This window comes from Hyperoodon ampullatus (genome assembly GCF_949752795.1).
Source record: "Hyperoodon ampullatus genome assembly, chromosome: 11".
NCBI lineage: Eukaryota > Metazoa > Chordata > Mammalia > Artiodactyla > Ziphiidae > Hyperoodon > Hyperoodon ampullatus.
Genome location: NC_136924.1, coordinates 48,831,916 through 48,857,806, shown reverse-complemented (window position 1 = coordinate 48,857,806; position 25,891 = coordinate 48,831,916). Strand labels below are relative to the sequence as shown.

At 38.8% G+C, this 25,891-nt stretch overlaps 1 protein-coding gene across 6 annotated transcripts in view; it reads left to right on the top strand.

Moving 5' to 3' along the window:
* Positions 1-4,067: 4,067 nt before the first annotated feature.
* The window catches only part of YAF2 (YY1 associated factor 2), a gene marked incomplete at its 3' end in the record, with an annotated part of 64,633 nt that continues 42,809 nt past the window's right edge, over positions 4,068-25,891 (top strand). For 2 of the 6 annotated variants that reach the window (XM_079715168.1, XM_079715166.1), the window contains exons 1-2: positions 4,074-4,148; positions 4,594-4,719. In XM_079715168.1, coding sequence (XP_079571294.1) covers positions 4,123-4,148; positions 4,594-4,719 — 152 coding nt within the window. In that variant the 5' untranslated portion in view covers positions 4,074-4,122. Of the gene's footprint in view, positions 4,149-4,424; positions 4,720-6,307; positions 6,510-25,891 lie in introns of those variants that run through there. The other 4 variants (XM_079715170.1, XM_079715169.1, XM_079715171.1 and 1 more) reach the window with 3 other exon arrangements.

Genomic DNA, 25,891 nt, shown 5'->3' with positions numbered 1-25,891 from the left:
ACTGATGTGAAGTAACTTATAGACTTTATTTTTCCACTTAGTGTGAATATTTATGTTTTGCAGAAACATTAATGCATTTGATTATAGGTCACTGTTTCAGAACCCATGTGGAGTGTTAGGTAATTACACAGTTTTGGACCATACTGCCTTTTGAAAAATCCCAAATGTGTTACTTATGAAACATATCCAGCCTTTAAGGGTTTCAGATGAGGACTGTGAATCTGTAACAGTAGTGTTACAAGAATGTGCTGGATATGTTAATTAAAAAAAATCTTTGCTGAACTTTTTCACTGGTGTAATGGGGTAAATTCTGTCCCCCCACCCAATTCATGTTGAAGCACTAACCCTTAGTACCCAAGAATGTGACTGTATTTGGAGACAGGGTCTTCAAAGAGGTAATTAAGATAAAATGAGGTCCTTAGGTTAGGCCCTACTCCAATATGACTGGTGTCCTTATAAGAAAATGAGGTTAGGACACACATACAGAGGAAAGACCAGATGAAGAAACAGAGAGAAGGCGGCCATCTGTAAGCCAAGGAGAGAGCCCTCAGAAGAAACCAACCCTGCTGACACCTTGATCTTGGACTTCCAGCCTCCAGAATTGTGAGAAAATAAATTGCTGCTGCTTAAGCCACCCAGTCTGTGGTATTCTGTTTTGGCACCCCAGAAGCTAATACAATTGGTAACATATAATTTTTATGACCAACAAACATCAATAAAGGTATGTCCATTTTGTAAAAACAAAACAAAACACCAACCGACTAAACAAAAACCAATCAACCTTTTAAAATGTGATTGGTTTTACAACTGTAGCTTGCTATTGTTGTACTTCATTTTGAGTTCTTTCAGGGAAGGTTTGTAGCTTATTTCTGCCTCATTTATACCATTTTTCCCCTCAAATTCCAGTTGATAAACAAGATGGTACTTCTCATTTCAGGTAATAGCTCCTGTTGCCTGATAACTATATATAAAACTTTAATACATAGTTTTTATTGCTGTTGTTATGCTTGCCTTGTTGATATAAACTCAGGACTAATCAGAACAGCCTGGGGTCTCTGGGATCCAAGGTCAGGTTCTTGATATAAGACAGGTGCACTCAATCTTTTTTAGCCACTTCCACAGAGAACAGAATCCTGTGTACAGGAGCCCATGCACATTTCAGTAACTTCTCCAGTCTCTACCATTCTCGGAAGCATAAGAGAATGGAAATTAATATTATTATATTGATGGCCCACGGATTTTTTTTTTTTTTTTTGGCTGTGCCATGTGGCTTGCGGAATCTTAGTTCCCTGACAAGGGATCGAACCCTGGCACCCTGCAGTGGAAGCGTGGAGTCCTAACCACTGGACCACTAAGGAATCCAGGGATTATTTTAATTTTTAAAAGGTATAGCATTAGAAAACTTCAAGAATTTATTGTTAAATGGTTAAAAACTATTATTAAGCTCTACCATTTTACAAGTGACGCTAGTGAATTGCATGTCTAAAGTATTGAACTCTGGTGATGTACTAAAAGGATACATGAATGGGTAAGAACCTGCACCATCTACTGACAAAGATCTTTCTCTTCTCCGCCAGCCACTCTTCCAGACAGGTAAGAAACACTTTAGGAAAAAGGTGTGATTTCTGTGGTGAAGTAGCTCCTGTATCTCTGTCTCCATGGAAGCCTAGTACAGGAAGGGGTTTTTCTAAGATAAGCACCAATAAATGGGAGGCAGCGGGTACAGTGCAAGGGCATGTGCCTTGGTACTTCGCAGAAAATGGGTTTCTGGTTCTTCTACAGGGACTGCGTTGCAGAGCTGTAAAGTACAGTTTGGAAGTTGTAAATTTCAGCAGTGATTGATGATCCACTGCCCGGAAAGTGCTTAACAGGCTGTAAATCCTGGTATGAAAAAAAATACCTCACTGTAGAATTGTGACACAGGTGAATGTATTTATTCTGAGAATATTTATTGACTGCCTACTATGTGTCAGACTATTCTAGGGGCTGGAGACGCAGTGATGAAGACAATGAATAAAAGTTCCTGCCCTTCTTGAATTTATGATTCAGAGGTGGAGCTTACTTTATAATGGTGGATATTATAGCCTAGCAAAATGGTGATTTGCACGTTGGGGATTTTTAGAGTGCTCCATTTGCTTTTCTTTTGATTTAAAAATACTTTGTTGCCATCACTTTTGCAAGTAGGCCAATTTTTGTTAATCTCCTTGATAATCCATCCAGTTGAGAAATTTAAAAACATCACAATACCTTAGACTTGGAAGGCACCTGAATTGAGATAATAGTTTTAACTCCTTTATCTTACAGATGGAAAAAAGGAAGTGACTTACCTAAATTTACCGTTACATTACTGAGAGATTGAAGACTAGGCCTTAGATCTCTGTATGCTTTCCTCAATCATAGTCCTCATGGTTTCTGGGTTTCTGAATTGAGGTCTGAGTCGTAAGAAGCGATGCTTGCAAAAAACACAGATGGTGCGATGAGTTCAGAAACGGCTGTAGATTGCAAACCTGATTTGGTTAATCAGAAAGCAGGGCTTGAAAATAGAAACAGACTCACAGATATAAAAAACAAACTTGTTACCAAAGGCGAGAGGGAAGCAGGGAGAGACAAATTAGGGGTATGGGATTAATAGATACAAACTACTATGTATAAAGTAGATAAGCAACAAAGATATATTGTACAGCACAGGGAATTATAACCATTATCTTGTTATATTTATAATGGAGTATAATCTGTAAAAATACTGAATCACTATGCTGTAACCTGAAACTAATACTGTAAATCAACTATATTTCAATTAAAAAAAAGGAAGAAAGCAAGCATGACTTGGTGAAAGACTGACAGGGTATCTGAGCTCTAATCCTGGCCAGTTCATTAGAGAAAACATTTAACCTGGTCCCTAAATTCCTTGTCTTTCAAATGTAGGGAAAGGCTAGTTGATGAGAATATTTGCATAGTACTCTGAGCCCTTTAAAACATGCATTTGTGTAAAGAGATTTACAAAGTGCCAGCACATAATGGTAAAAAGTGTTATTAGGCTAAGGAGTCTCAGAGCCTTAGCAAAGTTCTTGATCAGCGTGGTGACATAATGTTACCAGCATTTATTATTAATCTGGTTGTGAATTACTGAATAGATTGAGGAGGTGGGGCTGGAGCTTCAGAGACCAGCTGGATGGGTTGCCAGAGTCCAGTACAACACGAGGGCATCCAGTACGCTAAGGTAATGAGACCTGGGAGGAAAATGTTCTTTTCTTAACAATGTTCAGGGCACATGCAATCTCGTTATTTACAAAGAAGAAACAAGGTTTTATGAGTGTTTTTTGTTGTTGTTTCTTTTTAAAGCAGATACTGTAGAGGCCTTGGAGGCGAGAAGAGCGCATTTGGAATTAAACCAGGGTTAGATTCCTGGCTTTATCCTTTTCTAATTAGGTAATATAGAGGAAGTCACCTAACCTCTCGCGCCTCGGTTTCGTTTCCTCCAAATTAAGGGCGACAATCCCTACTTGGTAGAGCATTCGTGTGCACAAAACCAAGTGGCTTAAGGCACCTAGCAATGGCGCTCACTGGTGGCTGCCGCCTGCCCCCGGGTATCCTTCGGGCTGGGGCTGAGACGCCAAGGACCGCCCAGGCCCGGAAAGCGGTTCTACCTGGAGACCGCAGTCGCGCACTCTGCTCCGGAGTCGGGATGACCTCTGAACGCCGGCCCCCGCCTTGGACCAGGCTTCGCGCAGGATGACAGAGCATCTCTCGCTGGAGGGGCTCCCAGGATGCCGACAGGAAGCTGGCGGCACCGGGCGGAGAGGCGGTGACCGCGCCTGAGGCTGCGGCGGCCACCCCCACGCGGCCGCCCGCGAACTCGCCGCGAGTGCTGGGCCGCGCTGGCCTCGTTTGAAGTCTCCGGCGCGGCCGCTGGTTGGCGGGCGCGGGTCACGTGGCTCAGGCAGGAGTTTCCCCGACAGCTGGAGGCTGCGTGGGATCCGGCGGCGGCTCCGGAGCTCGGCGGTGCGGCCTTCCCCGCCCCCTCCCTCCTCCCCCGCCCGCTTCCGCCCGTCTTATTATCCTCCTTATTGACAAATAGAGCGGCCGCGGCGGCGACTCTCGGCGTGCGTTTGTAGCCAAGCCATGGGAGACAAGAAGAGCCCCACCAGGTAACAGCGCCCGGGCCCCCGGGCCCGGACTGTGCAGGCGGCGGGGCCCTTGCGCCGGGCTTCGGGCGGCCGCCTCGCTCGCCGCCCGAGCAGCAGGGCGAAAACGGGGGCGGTGCCGCCGCTGCGCGAGCGCTGCCGCGTGAGGGGCCGGCGCCGGCCGCCCCACAATGGAGTCGCGATGGCGGCGGCCGGAGCGGCAGCTCGGGGTGTCCGAGCGGCGGTGGCGGCGACGGCGGCGGCAGCGGCAGCTGCTGCTACTGCGGCCGCGCTCACGCCCCCGCCTTCCTGACTCCCCTCCCCCTTCGAGCCGGAGCCTGGCGCGCTGGGGGCCTGCAGGGCTGGGGTCGCGGGACTTGGGCGGGGGGCGAGGCGGGGGCGGCCGCGGGGCCCGGGCGCGGCCCGCTGGTGACCCCGCGCCGCGTCGTGTCCGGGTTGTGTCCTGCAGGCCGAAGCGGCAGCCGAAGCCGTCCTCGGATGAGGGTTACTGGGACTGTAGCGTCTGCACCTTCCGGAACAGCGCCGAGGCCTTCAAGTGCATGATGTGCGATGTGCGGAAGGGCACCTCCACCCGGTGAGTCCCGGGCTTGCCCCGCGCGGCGCCCGCCCACCGGCTCGCGGCGCCGAGGACGCCCCTGCGGCCGCCGCCCCCTCCCGTGACACTGGCATACCCGGCGGGCGGAGGCGAGCCTGAGGTGGTGGCCGCGATAGGAACTGGGTCAGATTGATCGCGACCCAAGCGATGCTTTGCGGTGAGGGGTAATTGAAGAGTCTGGAACGTTTTTTGCTGCCAAGAGAGAATAAATTGTTTAAGGGAGGCATTAGCTACTGCGATTTAATTCGTGTCGCTGGGTGTAATGCCCCCCCCGCCCCCCACCCCTTCCCCACCACACAGTCCGGATGTAATAACGTTGGCTGCATTGTTGTGTTAGTGTGCAGGAATCAAAGAAAAACCGTGAAATCCTCTTTAGGAGCAAAAGATGTAATTTAATGTCGTTCCTCAAAAAAGTATCTGATTATAGAATCCACAACAGATTAAGCTTCCTTTTTTTTTTTTTTTTTTTTTTACATAGACGTCTGGAAGGGTCAGATCAGGGGTTTGTGTAGTGTTTTTAATCCCAAGTTCTCTAATATTGTATAAATTAATAGTTGGAGGTGAGCCCAGTCACAGGGACACATTTTTCCTGAAAGTGTCTGAATATCTTTAGTTTGATTAAATGGCAATCTGTTAGACTATACAAATGGGGTAAAATGATCTCTGCTTATTTTTGGTCTTTATTTTATTGTAAGCTTACAGTATGATAAGAGTCTTTTAAAAAACCACTTAAGTGTATTAAGTGGATAAAGAAAATCATTCAGGAAATTCAAAGTCTGTGGCATTCTTGATCTGCCAGCACTTAATTACTGTGATTTATGGCCTAATATTTAGATGACATATACTCTTGATTAAAGTCTGTTAGAAACTGGATTATCACGAGAATACTAATGCGTTATACTGTTGTTTTTAAAAAGGGCTATACAATAGTAACATTAGAGGAATATATTTAGTAGGAGTTAGATTCCTAAAAATGAGATATCCAGATTTTTAAACACTATTTACAGCATTTCATTAAATTTTTAAATGTGAACACATAAATGGTTGTCAAAAACTTGAAATTTTAAGATCTGCTGAGTGAAGCTAGCTGCTTTTGACATACCTGTCTTTTTGTAAACCGCAATATGCTTTTCGTATATTAATTCTCATTACATTGGATAAAATATATTAAATATTTTCATGATGTCCTTTAAAAAGCAAATTTTCAAACAGCTGTTAAATTCAAGGGAATATAACAGAACATGCTAAAAAGAAAAAAGTACCATTTGCTAAAATGAATGGTAACTATTTTTGGACCCATGATTTAAGTATTTTGAAAAGCAGTATCTCTAAGCCTATATAAGGTTGGATTTGGCTTAGATTATATTTGTATATCTATGTTAGTACTTTGTACTTTTTTAAATGCTCAGTAAGCAATTTTCAGAAAAGGCAGGAACTTTAATGTGGAGACAGTTTTTATAATCTTAATCTCTGGTGCGATATTGTTGCTTTTTGTTGTTCCCTCTCTATTTTCTTGTAGCCACTAGAAAAATACTGAAACTAGAAGAGCCTATATGTTTATTTGCAGGGACAGCAAGGAAGGGGGGAAGCTGGTGTCCTACTCCACAGCCAGTCTTGGGGTTAGAGGAACCCTGAGAAATAGAGTAGGTGGTGGCAGCTCAGAAGAGAAGAAACAGGCCGAATACCTGGCACCTGGAAGAAGAAGGAATATAGTGCACAGGGGAGTTGGCCCAGGACAGAGAAGTGGGCCTAGTTTAAAAGAGGCTTGAGGCCCCCATGGGGGCCCCTGACATTTCTTACCAGTACATCTAAGCTCTTATAGATCCAATTTTTAGTGGTGGAAACATTACTTGAGAAGGACTCAGAGAAGCATTGTCATTTGGATTGAAACTGAAGAGGCTCTGGGCAACTCACCAGAAGTCTAAGGGACACTCTGTTCCTAAAAGTAAGTGTTCTACACTACGACCCTCTCAGCTTCTTCCTTCCTCTCTCTGAATTTGTCTCTTCTCTTTTGATTTTGGCCCTAAGTTAAACCTAAGAGCTCTAATTTCTCTGTTACCTGTTATTTTTCTCCCGCTGTTTCTGAAATTCAGAGTGGAATCCATGTTTGGGTAGAACAATGGACCAGGGCACTGTTAACAGGGCAGATATTGATTGCACCACAGAATATTTGTCTCTCTGGTAATGTTAGAAAAACAGGATTAAAGGGCTACATAACACTGGAGAAGCAAAAGTTTCAGTAGTTGGAAGAAATAATTCTCTACGACTGACACGTTAATTAGCAGTTAGGGTAATTTCAGGAATAAGGCTGGCAATTACTAAAGCAGGGACTGGATAGCTGCAGAGCAGAGGGATGCAGTTTGCTAGTTACTTGTTTGTGTGACTGACAAACAGGACTCGAATCCCTTGGGTCAGACTCACCCTTTGAACTGATTTTGTCTTAGTCACCAAATGTGAGGCCAAGTCTAAGCCAATCCCAGAAATTTGAAAAATCTTTTCTTTTTAAACCTCCAGAGAAGATGGAGTCCATGACCTCCCTTTAAAGTCTTTCTGACAGTCTTTTTTGTTTAAAGGATATCTAATTCAAATCCTTTATATTGCAACAGATGACCTTTTCCTTTGGCAATATCCCTGGTAGGTCATGTTCTTCTGCAGAATAACTGTATGGAATGAAATGAGGTTATATTCATAGCAGTATTTCAAAATGAAATGTGATTTGAAGTAGCTTCAATTCCTAAATTGATAAATTATATTCTCTAAGTGTATGTCATTTCTCTGATTGAATTTTTTTTTTTTTTTTTTTTTTTTTTTTTTTTTTTTTGCGGTACGCGGGCCTTTCACTGTTGGGGCCTCTTCCGTTGCGGAGCACAGGCTCCGGACGCGCAGGCTCAGCGGCCATGGCTCACGGGCCCAGCCGCTCCGCAGCATGTGGGATCCTTCCGGACCGGGGCACGAACCCGTGTCCCCTGCATCGGCAGGCGGACGCTCAACCACTGCGCCACCAGGGAAGCCCTCTCTGATTGAATTTTAATTTTGTACTTGCTGGCCTTAATTAGTTTAAATTTGACTAATCTTTTTAAAAATCTAGAATCTAAATAACTAGATAGTTCAAAACTGAAAGTTTTCTACATTGTGCTTTTGTGAAAGAATCAATGATAAATGTCAAACTGACAGGAAAAATTAAAAATGAAAAAGTTACGGTGACAATTATTTTCAAAGGTACTACACAATTTCCTCCATCTTTATATTTGAAATTCTTTTAACGCAATAAGTGTCTCAAATATAAACCTAAGAAACTTTAAGAAATCAAGAACCATTCTGAATCATCAGAGAAAAAGAAATATTTAGTATAGTGTGTGTGAGGGTAGTGCAATCAGTGTATTGAGTTAGACTAGTATCTTATTGCTACTTCATATAGGAATAGAAATTAATGCTTAATTCAGATCGCAGATACTTAAAAATGAAAGTGTTAGAGCTATTTGTTCTGGTTTTGAACTGTGATCTAAATGAGAACCTATAAAACACCTAGTCCAGAGCAGGCTTTCAAATGTAATTTCAAGCGTAACAGGTAATGTTATATTTTCTCAGGATAAATTGTAGTAGTCCCTTTAGGTTTCTCAGAGATGTTAGAGAATGATGAGAAAGATTTCACATATTAACAAGAGTACTAGGTGTTATACTAGGAGTCTGGCAGTGAGTTCTTACCCCATTTCAACCCCTTCAACATTCAGCAGTTTTTATTGAACGTTTTATTTTGTACGAGGGCTGAGCTAGGTACTAGACATACAGTGGTGGGCAAAATAGATGTTTGTTTCTTCTGTAAAATTTTATGATTTGCTGTGAATTCAGAAACACTTTGAATTGTAACCAATTCTGTACATGAGGTAGTATTAGCAAATCTTTATGTGTGAGCTGAAGAGGTGAAATTTTCTTGTTTAAAAAAATAGTGTTTATAATTGAACAAGTGTTATGGTTAGGATCTGACTGTTGTTAAAAAGAATGAGTTATTTCAGCTTCTATAAAATGGAAGTAAACAATATAAAATTCACATTTTGAAGAAACTTAAACGAGTTATCATCTGATAAAACTTTTCCAGTATCATTGTTGTCTTGTCATACTTGCTTTCTGTCTTCTAATCTGAGGCTTGGCACAGATTCTCCTAGACCCTTGGTGTGGGAATGTGAGAAAAGAATTGCGGACCATCTCAGTCAGTCTGTTTTTCAGAATGCAGAGTTCTGAGCCTCCCTTACCTGAGGAGCCTTTCCAGCTACCACACAGGTGTTGTCCAGAGACTCCTTATTCTAGGAGGTTGGTTGGTTGGTTTTTCTTTCTACATCTTGGGTTAGAGTAGTCACACAGGTTCATTGTTTAAGAGAAATTTTGCAAGTGATTAGTGTTTGGATAGTAGTGGTTTTCAAAGTGTGATCTGATGAACCCTGAGGGTCCCTGAGGACCTTTTAGGGAGTTCATAATCATACTAAGATGTTATTAGCCTTTTTCACTGTGTTGACACTTGAGGAGGTGGTGCAGAGGCAATGGTGAGTAAAACTGCTGGCTCTTTAGCATAAATCAAAGCAGTGGAACCACATTGCTGTATTCATCGTAATCTTCACCACCATGCACATGCAGTAAAAATAATGCTAGTTTCACTTAAGAATATTGTTCATGAAGCAATAAAAATGACTAATTTTAGCAAGTCTTGTGTCTTTTTTAATATTCTGTCTGATGAACTGGGAAGTACAAGTCAAGCACTCCTGCTGCATACCGAACTAGTGTGGTTGAGCCTGCGGGAGAGCAGTTGTAGTTGTTTGTAGTTGTTTGAGTTTTGAGCAGAACTAGCTTTTTTCATAGAACATTATTTTTATTTGAGAGAATGCGTGGCAAACTATGGTTATTCATACTCGGATATTTAGCAATTTTCTCAAAAATGAACACAGTAAGTTTGTCAGTTCAGGGAAAACAATTGATAATGTTTGTTGCCAATGATAAAAATTGAGCTTTCAAGTAAAAATTAGAATTTTTGAAAACTTGTAACCACTACAGTGAGCTTAAGAGCTTCCTAGTAGTTTAAAGATGAGATCAGATGGTTATATCAATGAATATAATTTCTGATATTTTATCAAGTGGTTTGTCAACATTTGGAAAATTTGCATAACTCAGTAAACCAGTATTTCCCAGTAACCAATGTATGATGTTACAAAACCACGCATAGATAATCCACTCAAAGTATAAAATAAACTAATGGATTTTAAGGGAACACTATGAGAACTTCATTGACGTGTTTCCAGATTTTATATGCAACTAACGTTTGAGAAACAGCTCTTTGTTGTGCTTTTATTTAGTATCAAAGAAGAATATCCACAATTATCTGAAAAGCCTATAAAAATACTCCTCCCTTTTTCAACTACATATTTGTGGGAGTCGAAATTTTCTTCATATTCTTAAAACAAAACAACACATTGCAACAAATTGAATGCAGAAGGAGATATGACAATCCAGATGTCTTCTATTAAGCTGGGTAGTTGAGTACCGCTAAGCTAAAAATATACAATTACAACTCTTTACACAAAGTTATCTTTGTTTTGGAAAATATACGGTATTTTCATGAAAGTATATTATTTATATTAAAATATGATTTTTTAAAAATGAAATAATGTATATTAAAATTTTTTATCAGTTTTTATTTTCGATATAGTAATTTATTTCTTGATTTAGATAAGACCTAGATAAACAAAAGCTCTTTTAACTTTTGTTTTGTGTTTGTTTGGGTTTTTTTTTTGCGGTACGTGGGCCTCTCACCGTTGTGGCCTCTCCCGTTGCGGAGCACAGACTCCTGACGCGCGGGCTGAGTGGCCATGGCTCACGGGCCCAGCCGCTCCGCGGCATGTGGGATCTTCCCGGACCGGGGCACGAACCCGTGTCCCCTGCATTGGCAGGCGGACTCTCAACCACTGCACCACCAGGGAAGCCCCACTCTTTTAACTTTTGAGAGTATAAAGAGATCCTGAGACCAAAAAGTTTATGCACTATTGGCATAGAGTCTTATTAGCTTTGGTTTCTGTTTACAGCAGGTTTACTTCGGCAGGTATTCTTTCCCTTTCCTTTATCCTTTGTTGAGTGAGAGCTCTGATATAACCTAGTGACCTAGTTGTTAAACTCGGGGACCTAATCTCAGTCTTCTTTCCATGTCACCTCAGTAGTATTTGATGTTGGCAGCCTTTTTTTTTTTTTTTTTTTTTTTGAGGTACGCAGGCCTTTCACTGTTGTGGCCTCTCCCGTTGCAGAGCACAGGCTGCGAACGCGCAGGCTCAGCGGCCATGGCTCACGGGCCCAGCTGCTCCGTGGCATGTGGGATCTTCCCGGACCAGGGCACGAACACCTGTCCCCTGCATCAGCAGGTGGACTCTCAACCACTGTGCCACCAGGGAAGCCCATGATGTTGGCAGCCTTTTTTAAAAATTGAAATTCTCCTTCCTTGACGTCTCTTACACTCCTTTTTCCTAGCTTTCCTTGTACATCTCTGAAATCAATTTCTGCCTACCCAAACTTGACTTCTTTTCCCTATTCCTTATTTTGTATGGGGCATAAACTTTCTTTAACCTAAGCTAGAAACTATCTTTTTCTCAACTTTGATTCTAACTCATCATCATCCCTCGTGTCCAGTCTTCTTTTGGCTTGGCTCGCAAATCTTTCCTTTTTACAATTTATGTCACTGTAATTTAGAAGCCCGTATCATTTCTCTCATGAATTATTGGACAAATGGGTCTCTTCTCCAGAATGCTGCTAACATTATTTTCAGGATTTTTTTTTGAAATCTCTGTGATTATGTTGGTCTCCCTGTATTAAAAAAAAAAAAAATTGAGACCTTTCTAGTGACTACTGAATAAAAGTTGAGCTCCTGAGCATGGTGTTCAAGGCCATAATAATCTATGCCTAGATTGCCTTGCTAACTTCAGTTCCTGCTGTGTATCCCAACCAATCCTATGCTGCATCAGCACTCAAGTATTTCTGTCAGATGGTACTTCTTAAAAGAAATCCTCTGCGATTACAATCATGCCTGCGCCACCCCCACTATCATGTTGATTCAGTGTATCTATGTATATGTGTGTATAATTATTTCTAGAGAACGCAGTACTGTCTAGATTTTTGCCTGCTCTCCCAGGCAGGGACTGTCTTACTCACTTTGGTATCCCCAGAAGCTAGTAAAGTACCTGGAACATTGTAGGCATTTAAACTTTGTCAATTAATGTTCTTTTAAATTTGACTGGTACTATTTGCCACCTGGCATTGCTTTTCCAATAACTTTTTTTTTTTTTTTTTTTTTGCGGTACGCGGGCCTCTCACTGTTGTGGCCTCTCCCGTTGCGGAGCACAGGCTCCGGACGCGCAGGCTCAGCGGCCATGGCTCACGGGCCCAGCCGCTTCGCGGCATGTGGGATCTTCCCGGACTGGGGCACAAACCCGTGTCCCCTGCATCGTCAGGCGGACTCTCAACCACTGCGCCACCAGGGAAGCCCTCCAATAACTTCTGAGATTATATTTGTAACAATATTACCAGATTATTTTGTCCCTAATTTGTAGGTATTTATTGATTCAGCATTATTTTTATTTTCACAATTTTGCTTCATATTTTGATACTGTGTTATTTGATTTAAAGCATAATTTTTACAGTTAGATGAGTAACTGAGATGAGTGATTCTGAGTCTTTATTTAAACACGGGAATAGTATTTTTATAACACATTATTTGATTATTTTGAAGATTAAATAAAAACATAAAGAACTTAGCACGTCTTACTATATTTTATTCTTATACACATTCTCAAAAGCATGTATGTATACAAGAGAAAATATAACTTTTATCTCAGTTTTAGAACATTTTTAGCTTTGTCATTTTTTGTATTGACATATAACATTATGTAAGTTTCATGTTGTAGCATTATTTCAAGGATGACATTGTACATGAATACCTTAGCATTTTTAAGGTATAACTTTGGAAAATTGTGTATTTATTACCTCACAACCTTTTCTTTAGGTCTTGTTATTTAGATTACTGAAATTTACATAGTATAGCTGAAAATGAAAAGTATTTTTCCTAAACTACTGAAGTCATGAAAGAGTACAGCATATTATAAAATATATTTTATTACTCAATTAAATTGTGGGTTCTCCGTTAAATGATATTTAAAGTTAAAATAGTTGATGTCAAGAGCCTCTCAAAAACTAAAATATACTAAGCATAGATTTGTAGTATTTGAGATTGTTTAATTGAAAAATAGTTTAGAATTCGGATTTTGCATTTGTTTGAACTACACTGAATTTAAAATTAATGGAATGAATTAAATTTAATTATAATTCAAATTAAGTAATTTTTACCTTATTATTGAGACAGTATTTATCTATGAACATGTTACTTTTAAAGATAAATCAATTGTACAAATTAGCAGACACCTATATAACTATAGAAATAGGCAGACATTCAAAAAAAAAGGAATTTTCCCTCATCTTGTGTTTCTTTACTATTTCTAATTGTTCAGTCAAGCTAAAAAGATTAGTCATTGATATCTTTCTAGAATTTGTTATTTTGCCTTCCTCTTTAACTGCTTATTCTTCAAGATCCAGCTCACGTATCTAGTCCCTGTGACATTCTCCTAAGCCCATCCCAAACTTGCATTCCTTTGTGTTTTTTGTTGATATCTCTGATTGTGATCTCTATCTAACTTCAGCATTTCCTCATAAACTCAGAATTGATTTTGTCTTTCTCATGAAGCTGAGTATTCTCTCTCAGTGGGACAAATTAAGCAGAGAGGGGAGGATGGCTGTATTTTCTTCCTGGAATGAGTAGTTCCTCAAAGTCAATTTGTGATGCTTACCTTTATTCTATCATTTAGCATACCATGGTTCTGTTAGATGTATGCATTTACTCTCGTTATGAGTTTCTTAAGAGGAATATGAGTTTTTCATTATCTTTTTCGAAGATGTTTAACCAAGTGCCTGGGAAATAATAGGTGTTCAGTAAAGGTTTGTTGAAAGAGGAATATAGGTATTAGAAAGGAAAAGTTATTATTTTTTTAAATAAGCTTTGAAAAAGTTGGAATTCTGATACTGTCATTATTTGGAAAAGAACCCTCCTATATACATGTGTGAATTATTGGATATAAATTATCAGAAGGGAACAAAATTCTAGAATTCTACACATGCTTATTCTAGGTTTCTTTGCTTATTCCTCTTTCCTTCAAGGTTAGATATCCGGCCAACATACTTTGGTAGAAAGATTAGCATTCTGTGGGGTATCAAGTTTTCAATCAGTGAAACCTTAGGTGTTTTTTTTTAAAGACACATTTTCCTTAAATAATTATCTTTTATAACTTGTAATGTTAGTGGTTTTACAAGTGTGTAAAATATTATTATGTCATTGTGACTTTGAAACTAAATCATTCATTTAACAAATATTTACTGAACACTTAACTGTTTTGTTTATTGGCTTTCATGATTGCTAAAATCTCTACCTTTTGTTATATATGACCTGTGGTTGATAATCATCTGTTTTAAAAGATTCAGTAAGCATTTTGTTCTGTAATGTTGTTTATTATGGAAATTTACAGAATTACTGAGAATTTTAGAGCTGGAAGGAACCTTTTAAGAGCTTCGAAAGTGTTTAGTCATTTTCTGAGACAGGCTATTTTTTATTTCTTGAAACCTTAATGGTAGAGATAAGATAATTTTCAGGGGGAAGATCTTGAGGGGTATGGGGTAGAGATGTTGGTATTTAAACTTTTGAAATTGTTGAGGCCACTATTGTTTCCAAACACTTTCATCTGGGATTTTCAACTCTGGAGGATTCTTGCTGTGCTGCCGTCTTAGAGAACTGCCAGGTAATGCATAGCAATCTGCTGGGTGAGGTCTTTTCTATTTGTTGGAACTCATGGCTCTAGCTTAGTAGGCTCTTGACAAGTAAGAAAACAGACCTGGAAAGATAGAGCTGTTCAAGGTCAATAGCTGGTTAGTGCTAGATTCAAATGTTTGGATTTCTAAGTCCTTTTTATCACCTTGCTGTGGTAGCATTCAAATTTGTAGCAAGTAACTTCTTAAGGATTTCTTCTTGTAAATTTCATTATACCTGCATCTAGTGCTGTACATCTTGAAAACTTCTAACATTAAACCTACTACTTACAACTGATATAAGAACTTATGTTAAAATCTGGGCTAGCACTATAGTGAATGAAAAACAAAATGACGGTCAATTGTTTTCTCTATTTTAAGAAATATTTTTGAAGTTAAAATGTCAAACTTCATTTTGATGTCTTTTACAATAACGTTTATTGTGCTGTATATCTTGACTTCTTTGATATCATAGTATTTCTTACAAGAAAAATCCCAGTAAATATTATTTCCCTCTTTTATTTGTGATATAAATTCTAAGAATCTCTAATAGTATAACAAATTACAGATTTGACTGTATGTGTGTATGTGAATGTGTGTGTATGATAAAAGATTTGTACAGTTCTCTGACAGTTTTTAGACATGAGCTAAATCACTTCACCTTTACGTATTTTATAGTCTGATCAGGGTTCTTTTACACAATATCATCCTTTATAGTATATACTAGCAATGATCAACCTAAAACAGCAGCAAATAGATAATATTCAATGCCAGAGAAGTAGTTGCTCAGGAAGCAGAGCTCTATGTGTATTTGCAAAGTAGGCAAAGTTGTTTTGGTCGTTTTTTCATCTTTCTCCATCCTTTTTTTAATTTACTTTTTGTCTACCCAGGGCCCAGAGTCTCCTAGCCTACTTTCTAAAATGTTCTCATTCCTTTATTTACTAGAAAATCTTTCCTGTTTTAGGTAAATCTGAATAAAGTAGTAGTTTCAAGTGTGAATGTAAGTAACCTGGGCATGGGGGATAGAATTATTTATTTCTTTAAGATAATAACTCTTTTTCTGATGATAAAAGTATTACATGTTCATTGAAGCTACTAAAGTATAAGGAGGAAAATAAGAATGCCCACCATCATAACATCTCTCAGGCCAGAGAGATGTTAGCACAGCATTGAATGCACAGCCGTCCATTCCTTTAGCCGTACTGTTCTTTCAGGGCCAGCTTTGGGAAGCCTCCTGTGAGAGAGCAAGTTGCAGGAAATAAGGGAGTAAGGAGGAGATGGGTTTGCCAGTTAGAATCAAGTAACAGGTTTCTTGGCGTAGAGAGAGCTGTCCTTCCCTCAAAAGAGCCCAGAGGTTTTGAATTGTGCTCTTTGGAGCCCCGAGATCTCCTGAAATTATCTCAGTGGCTGCCAATGGGAGCAGACAAGTGGGACTTTGTGTTCCCACACTCCACTTCAGCCAGATCATCTATGCTCTTATATGTTTTATTTGTTAGGATTTGTCTTAATTTTTATTTCCTAAATGAGTTTTGCTATTAAAACCTTTTTTTTTTTTGAGAATCATTGCCCTGTTCCATCCATTTAGCCTTCTCCCACTCAAATTCTGCTCAGCACAGGCTGGATTAATTGTGACTGGACTTCTTAGCCTCACATTTCAAAGGGAAGAGCTAATAATGAGTTTTGTATAGTGGTGGGGAGATTTGAAGCTTTTCCCTTTGAAAAGCCTTTTTTCTTTCTCCCTCCTTCCCTGTTCCTTTCCTTTTTTCTCACCCATCTTCTTAGACATTTTGCTTTCTTTTTTAAGACCAAGGCTGATAAGGCCCAGGGCTCTATAATCATTGATTAGGTGAGTAATGAGCAGTACAACTTACAGATAAATATTTTAAATTCATAATGTCATCAAATTGTACTTTTTTTTTTTCTTTTTTTTTTTTTGCGGTACGCGGGCCTCTCACTGCTGTGGCCTCTCCCATTGCGTAACAGGCTCCGGACACACAGGCTCAGCGGCCATGGCTCACGGGCCCAGCCGCTCCGCGGCATGTGGGATCTTCCCGGACCAGGGCACGAACCCGTGTCCCCTGCATCGGCAGGTGGACTCTCAACCACTGCGCCACCAGGGAAGCCCCAAATTGTACTTTTTGATAAAACTTAAGGCTATTTCATCATCTATATGAATGTGGTTATCAAATTTGCTCAGTATTCCCTTGTTGCCAACTTTTCGTAAACTTAATGTCTCTGATTCACACAGCACTTTTCTGTAATATTCCTTGGTAATTTACATTTTAATTGTAGTCTTGCCATCTTCCACTTATGTAGGATTTCATTATACATGTTTTTAGTGCAGGAAAATATATCTAGTTTTATTTTTCCACTGTGTATTTGTTTTTACTTTTTATGTGTACTCATGATAATGGAAAGCAAGAAAAAAGAGAAAAGAATGTCGATATTTATGAGTTGCTTGCAATTATGTAGTATAGTGGTGAAGAGTTTTGATTCTGGAGCTCAACTATTTGTGCTTATATATTAGTCTCACCACTTGCTGGCTGTGTGAACTTGTGAAAGTTACTAACTTTGAGCCTCAGTTTTTTCAGTTGTAAAATGGAGATGATAATAACAACCAAGTGTTGTTGTGAGGATTAAATGAGATAATTCTTGTAAAGTACTTGGCACAGTGCCTGGCATACAGTAAGTCCTCAAAAAATATTAGCTGAAACAGTCAAATACACGAGTGGTAATATAATAATAGACTTCTGTATATAACAGTCCCTGTTGTCAAATGTGTGGGTTCTAGTGGGTGACTGACAAAACCAGAACATAAGAATAAGTGTTTTCTACTAAAAAATAATACTTCCACAAATAGCTTCAGGGATATTTTCACCCTCTTACCCTCCTTTCCTCCCTCCCTCTCTCCCTGTTTCTTCTCTTCCCTTCGTGTGTGTGTGTGTGTGTGTGTGTGTTAAGCTGATGTGTACTGTCACATAAACACTTGGGCCTCACCAGTAAAAGTTTTTACATCTAGAAAGTACTTTGGTAGTGTAATAGTGGTGAGCAGTATATATAGACTTAAGAATTGAATAGTTAAAAGCAGCATTTTTTTTTTTAACTATTTGTCAGAGTTAAAGAGTAAGTCTGCTTTCAAGGTTGGATGGTCAGACGGCATGGTCATGGTGTTTTTTAGGCCATAGTGTCTTGTTGTTTATTATATCATTTCCTCTGCTTTGTACTCTCTTATGCTCCACAGTTTCTTTCTTATTCTTTATGATTGCTCAAGGCATCATCTCTCTCAAGAAGCATATCTTTATCCATAGGCCAGAATGAATGCCCTTTCAATTACTCTTAAAGCATTCTGTGCAAAATGTGATGATTATGTTTACATAGTGTATTGAAAATATTTCATTTTGTTTCTCTCTCCTTCCCTGAACTGTAATCTTGAGAGTAGTGCGACTGGTCCAGAATCACATTTTAGTTTAAATCCCCACCATGCCATTTATGGTCATATAACCATAGGGCTTTGTGGTGATGATTAAATGTGATAAATGATGTAAGGAACTTAACATAGTTTTTAGTTAATAATGTAATAATTGTAAATGATATTAATAAAAAATCCCAGTGTCTGTCATTGTGTTTTGCATAGGTACTGACAATGCTTAACTGAACTGCAAAGTCTCTCTATCATTTATCTGATTCTGTTGTTGCTTTAGACTGTTTTCCACTTGTTTTTAAGGAACATTTACATCATTTCATTTCATTTCATGGGCCTGTGAGTTGGGTAGAGTATGTCTAATTGTGTCCATTTACTTCATAAAAGAACTTGTGTCAACCTAAATTACCTTCATACTCAACTTTTTCAGCAGTTTAAAAAATGTTTTCTTTTGTCATTGATACAATGCATAGTTGAAACCACAGCAAGTAGCATTTTATTCTAAGCTGTGATTATTGTGTTGAATCTTAACTAGCGGTAGAGAAACCATTTGGTGGAAGCCATTGCAGTAGTCTAGGCAAGAGACAGTAGTGGCCCAAACAAGGATAATGCCAATAGGAGAGAGAAGTGAATGGATTCTAGATATGTTTAGTAGAAAATATATAGGACTTGATGGATGGTTGGAAATGGTTGTGAGGGATAGGAATTTGGGTTTTAGAGAGGGAAGAATCGAGGATAAATCCCAGGATTCTGGCTTAATTATGCAGCTAGGTAAATGGTGGTACTTGTCACTGACCGGAAACAAGAGGAAGGACAGGTTTTGGGGAAGGTAGTGTTCACTTTTAGGTTTGTTGAATTTCAAGCATCTGAGAGAAATCTGAGAAGGGGGATCTATGAGGCAGTTGGATATGTGGGGCTTAAGCTTAGGAAGGAGATCAGGGCTATAAATACATGTTTGTTAGCCATCAGCATACATGACCAAATTGAAGCCATGGGAGTGAGACAGATCAAGACAGATCAAGGAGAGAATAGATAGAACAGCATGAGAAAAGAGAACCAGGACAGAAACTTGAGAAACATCATCACTTCTTTGTGGTGGTGGAAGAAGAGCATCCTACAAAGATGAAGAAAGAAATAGAGGAGAAAGAAAAATTAAGTAGGGAGTGAGAAGCCCAGGAGAGTGTAATGTTATGGGAATAGAGGGAAGAGAATATTTTCAAAAGGAGGGGATGTGGTTGGCCATGGCAAATGGCTTTTACTTTCATCAGAATCTTAATTTTTCCTTTGCATTCTGTGTAATGTTTATTTTAACAAGTGTTGCATTAGCATTTATATTTTAAATTGTAGCAAGATTATAATCTTGCATAGTGCTTGCACTAAGCTTTCCATGGTAGTTACAACAGTTCTAAATTATATCTAATAAAGGAGATTAATAATGGTAGGTCAGGAGATGAGTAAAATTATGTTACTAACTAACTTGTTTCAAGGAAGCGTGCTCTAATGATCTAGAGCATCCTTATCTAAATATCACCAAGCCTCTACTTTTACAGGTAACTCCTGGTTATAGAAATTAATAGAATTAATTTAAAAAATTGGGTCTATGTTGGTATCAAGAATTTTTTAAGTGGTAAGTACAACAACTTGGAATGCTTTCTTGGAAAACTGCATAGTTAATTGCGAGGGAGCGTGTATAGTTTGAAGAAGTCCTTATCTTCTGTTTTTAGAAGGAATGAATCATAGCATTAGGTCAGCTAACCAAGCAAACCACAGCACTTTTCATAAAACTGTACAGTATATTTGGTCTATAAAGTGGTAGTCATTGTGGAGTATATTGGATTTGATGTGATCCATGATTCAGATTCTTTTTTTTTTTTTGCAGTACGCGGGCCTCTCACTGTTGTGGTCTCTCCCGTTGCAGAGCACAGGCTCCGGACGCTCAGGCTCAGCGGCCATGGCTCACGGGCCCAGCCGCTCCGCGGCATGTGGGATCTTCCCGGACCGGGGCACGAACCCGTGTCCCCTGCATCAGCAGGCGGACTCAAAACCACTGTGCCACCAGGGAAGCCCCATGATTCAGAATTTTTTTAAGACAAAAAATAATTTTGTGACCTTTTAATGCCATGCTAGACAAGCTCTAATAAGCCCACTTGTGGGTTATCTCTTTTGAGAAGTGTAAGTTCATTTAACTTAATATCCATAATTCAGATTTTATGAGTGCTGAATAACAAAGTTATTATTTAGAATATAGTCAGTAGGTTACACTATTACTGTTGACCTCAGACTATTTGAAAGTTATTATATTAGAAAAATTTGCCATTGTTTTATAAATCAGTTTTACAGGACTTCCGTGGTGGCGCAGTGGTTAAGAATCTGCCTGCCAATGCAGGGGACGTGGGTTCGAGCTCTGGTCCGGGAAGATCCCACATGCCGCAGAGTAACTAAGCCCGTGCGCCATAACTCCTGAACCTGTGCTCTAGAGCCCGCACATCACAACTACTGAAGCCCGCATGCCTAGAGCCCGTGCTCTGCAACAAGAGAAGCCACCGTGATAGAAGCCCACGCAATGCAGTGAAGAGTAGCCCCCGCTCTCCGCAACTAGAGAAAGCCCACGTGCAGTAACAAAGACCCAATGCAGCCAAAATAAAAATAAAATAAATAAATTTATTTAAAAATAAATAAATAAATCTGTTTTACATCAAGAATATGCACTTATGTTTTAGAGATAGTTATTAAGAATTGATTTGAAAATTAATACAGGGCTTAGAATCTCATTAGATTAATTTTAATATTATGGTCAGAAAAGGTGAGAAAAAGAATTTGAAACTGCAAAGTAAAAGTTTGATTTCCTTATCGTGTTGACATAATTGTTGGCATTCAAAGTATTGTTAGCTGTTATTTTTGTGTATTGGGTTGGCCAAAAAGTGCCTTTGGTTTTTAAGTAAAAATAAAAGATATGTTTTTCATTTTTACCAAGAACTTTATTGAACAACATATTCACCCTTTTTTCCCACTACCTTCTGCCATTTTTCAGGCAACTTCGTAATTCTGTCTTCCCAAAACTTTTTATCTTTTTGAGCAAAGAACTGTTCCAGGTGCCTTTTACAGTCTTCCAGGGAATTGAAATTTTGTCCATTAAGGGAATTTTGTAAAGACTGAAATAAATGGAAATCTGAAGGTGCAGTGTCTGGTGAATACGGTGGATGAATCAGAACTTCTCAGCCAAGCTGTAACAGTTTTTGCCTGGTCGTCAAAGAAACACACGGTCTTGTGTTATCCTGATGGAAGGTTATGTGTTTTCTGTTGACTAATATCAGATGCTTTTTGTTGAGTGCTGCTTTCAATTGGTCTAATTGGGAACAGTACTTGTTGGAATTAATTGTTTGGTTTTCCAGAAGGAGCTCATAATAGAGGACTCCCTTCCAATCCCACCATATACACAACATCACCTTCTTTGGATGAAGACCGGCCTTTGGTGTGGTTGGTGTTGGTTCATTTCGCTTGCCCCACGATCTCTTCTGTTCCGCATTATTGTACAGTATCCACTTTTCATTGCCTGTCACAATTTGTTTTCAAAACGGAATGTTTTCATTATGTTTCAGTAGAGAATCTCATGTGGAAATACGGTCAGGAAGGTTTTTTTTCACTTAACTTACGTGGAACCCAAACATCAAAACGATTAACATAACCAAGCTGGTGCAGATGTTTTTCAGCACTTAATTTGGATATTTTGATATTAATTTGGCTGTTTCCTGCGTGGTATATTGTTGATTGTTCTCAATTAATGTTTCGATTTGATCAACTTCAACTGGTCTACCTGACCGTGGAGCATCGTCCAGTGAGAAATCTCCAGCATGAAGCTTCAGAAAACTGCACAAATCTTTTTTGTGTGTTTCAGTTGCGTTTTTACCTTTCTTGAAGTAATAAAGCATAATATGCTGAAAATGTTGCTTATTTTCTTCCATCTTCAATATTAAAATGTCTACACAGAAATTCACCAATTTGATAAGTCTTTTTGAAAATGCACGCTGATATGACAGCTGTCACATACAGTCTAACAAAATTGTTTCGAATTAAGTTAAAGACAACTAAGTGCTACTAGAGCCATCTTATGGAAAAAACCGAATGAACCTTTTGGCCAACCGATCTTTAACTTGGATACTAACTGATTAGATAATGAAGGACTAATGCTTCTCACATTTTGGACTAGGATCAGGAAAATGTTTCCCTGAACTAGAAACTATTAAGAATAGAGGATATTACTTTTCTACAGAAGTATCCCATTTTAAGATATGGTTTATAAAATGTGGTGCTTAATTATGGGACTTGGGTATTTGTCAAATTAGGAAGATCAAAATATTGTTGAAGATCAATTAATGTGATTAAGGTATCCTTAGGAAGAATGACTAGAACATAAAATGATATAAAAAGAAAAACCACACAGCCAACTGGTTAGTGTTTAGCATAGTACAGGAGGTGGTAGGAAGTGAGAGATGTTATTTGGCGGTGCTTTATTCTGGAGTGGTAGTAACGTAGGCTTCTTTATATTTAAGTTAACTGCATCTTAAACTTTAAAAAATTTCAATTAAAAAAAGTAGCTTGTAGACACAACAACCAGTTTTCAGGGCTGCTGCACACTTAGACTGTGTGCATTATGCAATTCTTTGTAATGCTTCAGTTCCATCCAGAGTTGTTGGGAAGGAAGTGCCCTGGAAGGTGGCGTGTGATTTATTAATCAGTTTGAGGAGGTTGGTTGGTATAGTTCAGTTGAGTCTTACCTGCTTTAGCTTTAGGTTGAATTTTTGGACCTAAAAACCAAGAACCAAATTCCAAATTGGGCCCCCACCCATTAACTCATATTTTCTGTGAGTTCCTTTTTAGGAACATAATTAATATTCACTTTGCAACTTTTAGCTTAATACTAATTACTTTGTAATGCTTTCCGTATTAGTTACCTGTTGCTTTATAACAAGTTACCACGAAACTCAGTGGCCAAAAACAATCAGCATTTATTATCTTCTCTCCCTCCCTCCCTCTCTCGCTCCCTTCCTTTCTTCCTTCTTTCCTTCCTTGTCAAGAATTCAGAAGCCATTTAGCAGGTGATTCTGGCTCAGGATCTCTCAGGCTCAACTGAGGGAGGATCCACATCTAAGCTCACTCAGGGTTGTCAGCAGGCCTTAGAATACCTTCCAGCTGTTGGCAGGCCTCAGGACTCTGGTTGTTGGCCAGATACATTCATTTATTGGTCATGTGGGCCTCTCCATGGGGCTGCTCACAACATGGCAGCTTGCTTACCCCAAAGCAAGATATCTGGGTGAAAGTCACCAAAACGGGAGCCACTGTCTTTTTATAACCTAATTTTGGGAGTGACATCCATTACTTCTGCCAAATTCTGTTCCTTAGAAGTGACTCGCTAAATCCAGCCCATACTCAGAGGGAGGAGATTACAGAAGGGCATGCATACCAGGAGGTAGGATCATTGTGGACCATCTTAAAAGGCTGCTCATCACACGGTCCTTTAAAGTTTAAAACTTTTTGTGGTGGTTGCAGAATTCTTTCCTGAAAGGGAAGCTTATGGAGGAAACCCAAAATATAAAATAGATAAATGGAGAGCTGTTCTGTCCAGAGCAGGGGTTCTAGGGACCTAGAGCTTACCTGCTGGCATCCCTCCACTTCAGCTTTTCTGAACAGATTGAATATTAGTACCTTTACTGTCTAATGTCAGTCAAGAACATGAATATGTACTATTTTTTTCATACTTTCCTTTTAGAATTTGTCAGCAGTTGCAGTTCTAAAATTCTAGCTTATAAATAAAAATCAGGTATTGGAACATGGAAAATGATTTGTGTAAATGTTTCTGGCAACTTTAACGGTCTGAGGAGCTTTCTTTACTAGTAAATCTAATAGAATGGCTGATTTTGTAATATTAGCAGATATAATTTATATATTGGTAGGATAATGATAGTGATTGACTTAGTAACTACTGTCTAGAATGTTTTCTTAACTATTTCCAAATTATGTGTATTTTTGTATAAGTGGTATTTGCACTTTCAATATTCATGTGTTTTGTATCTCTTTCATGCTGCACATCGTGATTCCTAATCAATACCATAAATTACTTATTTTCTTTATTTTGCAATATAAAGAGTATAGTCTCAAAATAATAGTACAGTCATCCCTTGGAATCTATGGGGGATTGGTTCTGGGACCCTCTTGGTTACCAAAATGTGAAGATGCTCAAGTCCCTTACTAAAATGGTGTAGGAGTTAAACATAAACCTGCATACATCCTCCCATATACTTTAAATCATCTCCGGGTTACTTATAATTCCTAATACAATATAAGTGCTATGTAAATAGTTGTTAGCATGTTCTGCTTTTTGGAACTTTGTGGAATTTTTTTTCTGAATATTTTTGATGTATGGTTGGTTGAATCTGTGGGTGCAGAACCCCTGGATAAAGAGAGCCAACAGTACCAAAATTAATACAAACACTAAATCTCTAAACTTAGAATTTTTTTTTTTTGCGGTACGCGGGCCTCTCACTGTTGTGGCCTCTCCCGTTGCAGAGCACAGGCTCCGGATGTGCAGGCTCAGCGGCCACGGCTCACAGTCCTAGCCGCTCCACGGCATATGGGATCTTCCCGGACCGGGGCAAGAACCCGTGTCCCCTGCATCGGCAGGCGGACTCTCAACCACTGCGCCACCAGGGAAGCCCTAAACTTAGAATTTTTTTAATAGTTCTTTAAAGATATATAAAATCATTTGAAAATAATTCCGTTTCTGGGTGGTTATGTTATAATTTGATATATGGTTAGATTCCAGGCATGGTTTTTAAATGCATTACTTATATTTTTATTAACTTAATTCTCACAATTGTTCTGTGAAGTAGGTTCTGCTGTTACCCCTATTTTACAGATAAATACAGTTTTTTCCATCTTGATTTTAGGTTAATTTATGTTAAGAAAATAGTACTGTTTTTGTTTGTTTCTTTATGTGTTCATGTAGAGCTAAGTAGTGGATAAGTCTGAAGGAAAGGAAAATTTAATTAAGAAACGGATTATCTGATGAGCTGTTTAAGGAGCAAAAAAGGATGACAATTTCTGTAAATAACATTATTTAGTAAGTAAGTGTATAATTCACTTTTGACCTTATTTTGGTTAACTGAGGTACACACATCCCCCCGTATTTATGAACCATCAATAATGTCACTGAAATATGTGTGAATATATGTATAGTGTTGAATTTTATTACACTGCTAAAGGATTTCAAGTCCAGGATTTACCACGAACAACTTTCCACAGCTATAATACCTTACATTAGAATTTTAAATCTTAATTGAAAGTTAGAAAATATGTACTTGGAATCACAAAACCAGTTGTAATTTAAGTTGCTTCCGGCCAAAATATAATGTCTAAACTAATGGGTAGTAGTGGAAGTGAAAGTTAGCTAACTCTTTTTTTTCTGAACAGTTTTTTCAAAAGTTCAAATTGATTTTATGCAGTAGATTCTCATTAGTGAAACACTTGATTAGGTTCTTGATTACTAAGGAGTACCTTTCTGTGGATGGGTGTTACAATTATTAGAGCTTACAGAGGATACTTTTGAATAGAGTATCCTAATTTCTGGAATTTCTTTTCTCAGCTGCTCTGATAAAATCCATCTTAGTTGAGCTTATGCTATGGTAACAACAACAAACAGCTTTGAATGCTAGTCTCTTAAGTGAACCTTTTGGTTACCTTAAAATATTTTCAAGATATTTTGATTCTCAAATTATTTTTTTAAATGCACTTGGTTTTATTTTCAATTCATAAGATCTGAGTCTAAATGGAGACTGCAAGTGTTGCTATAAATTA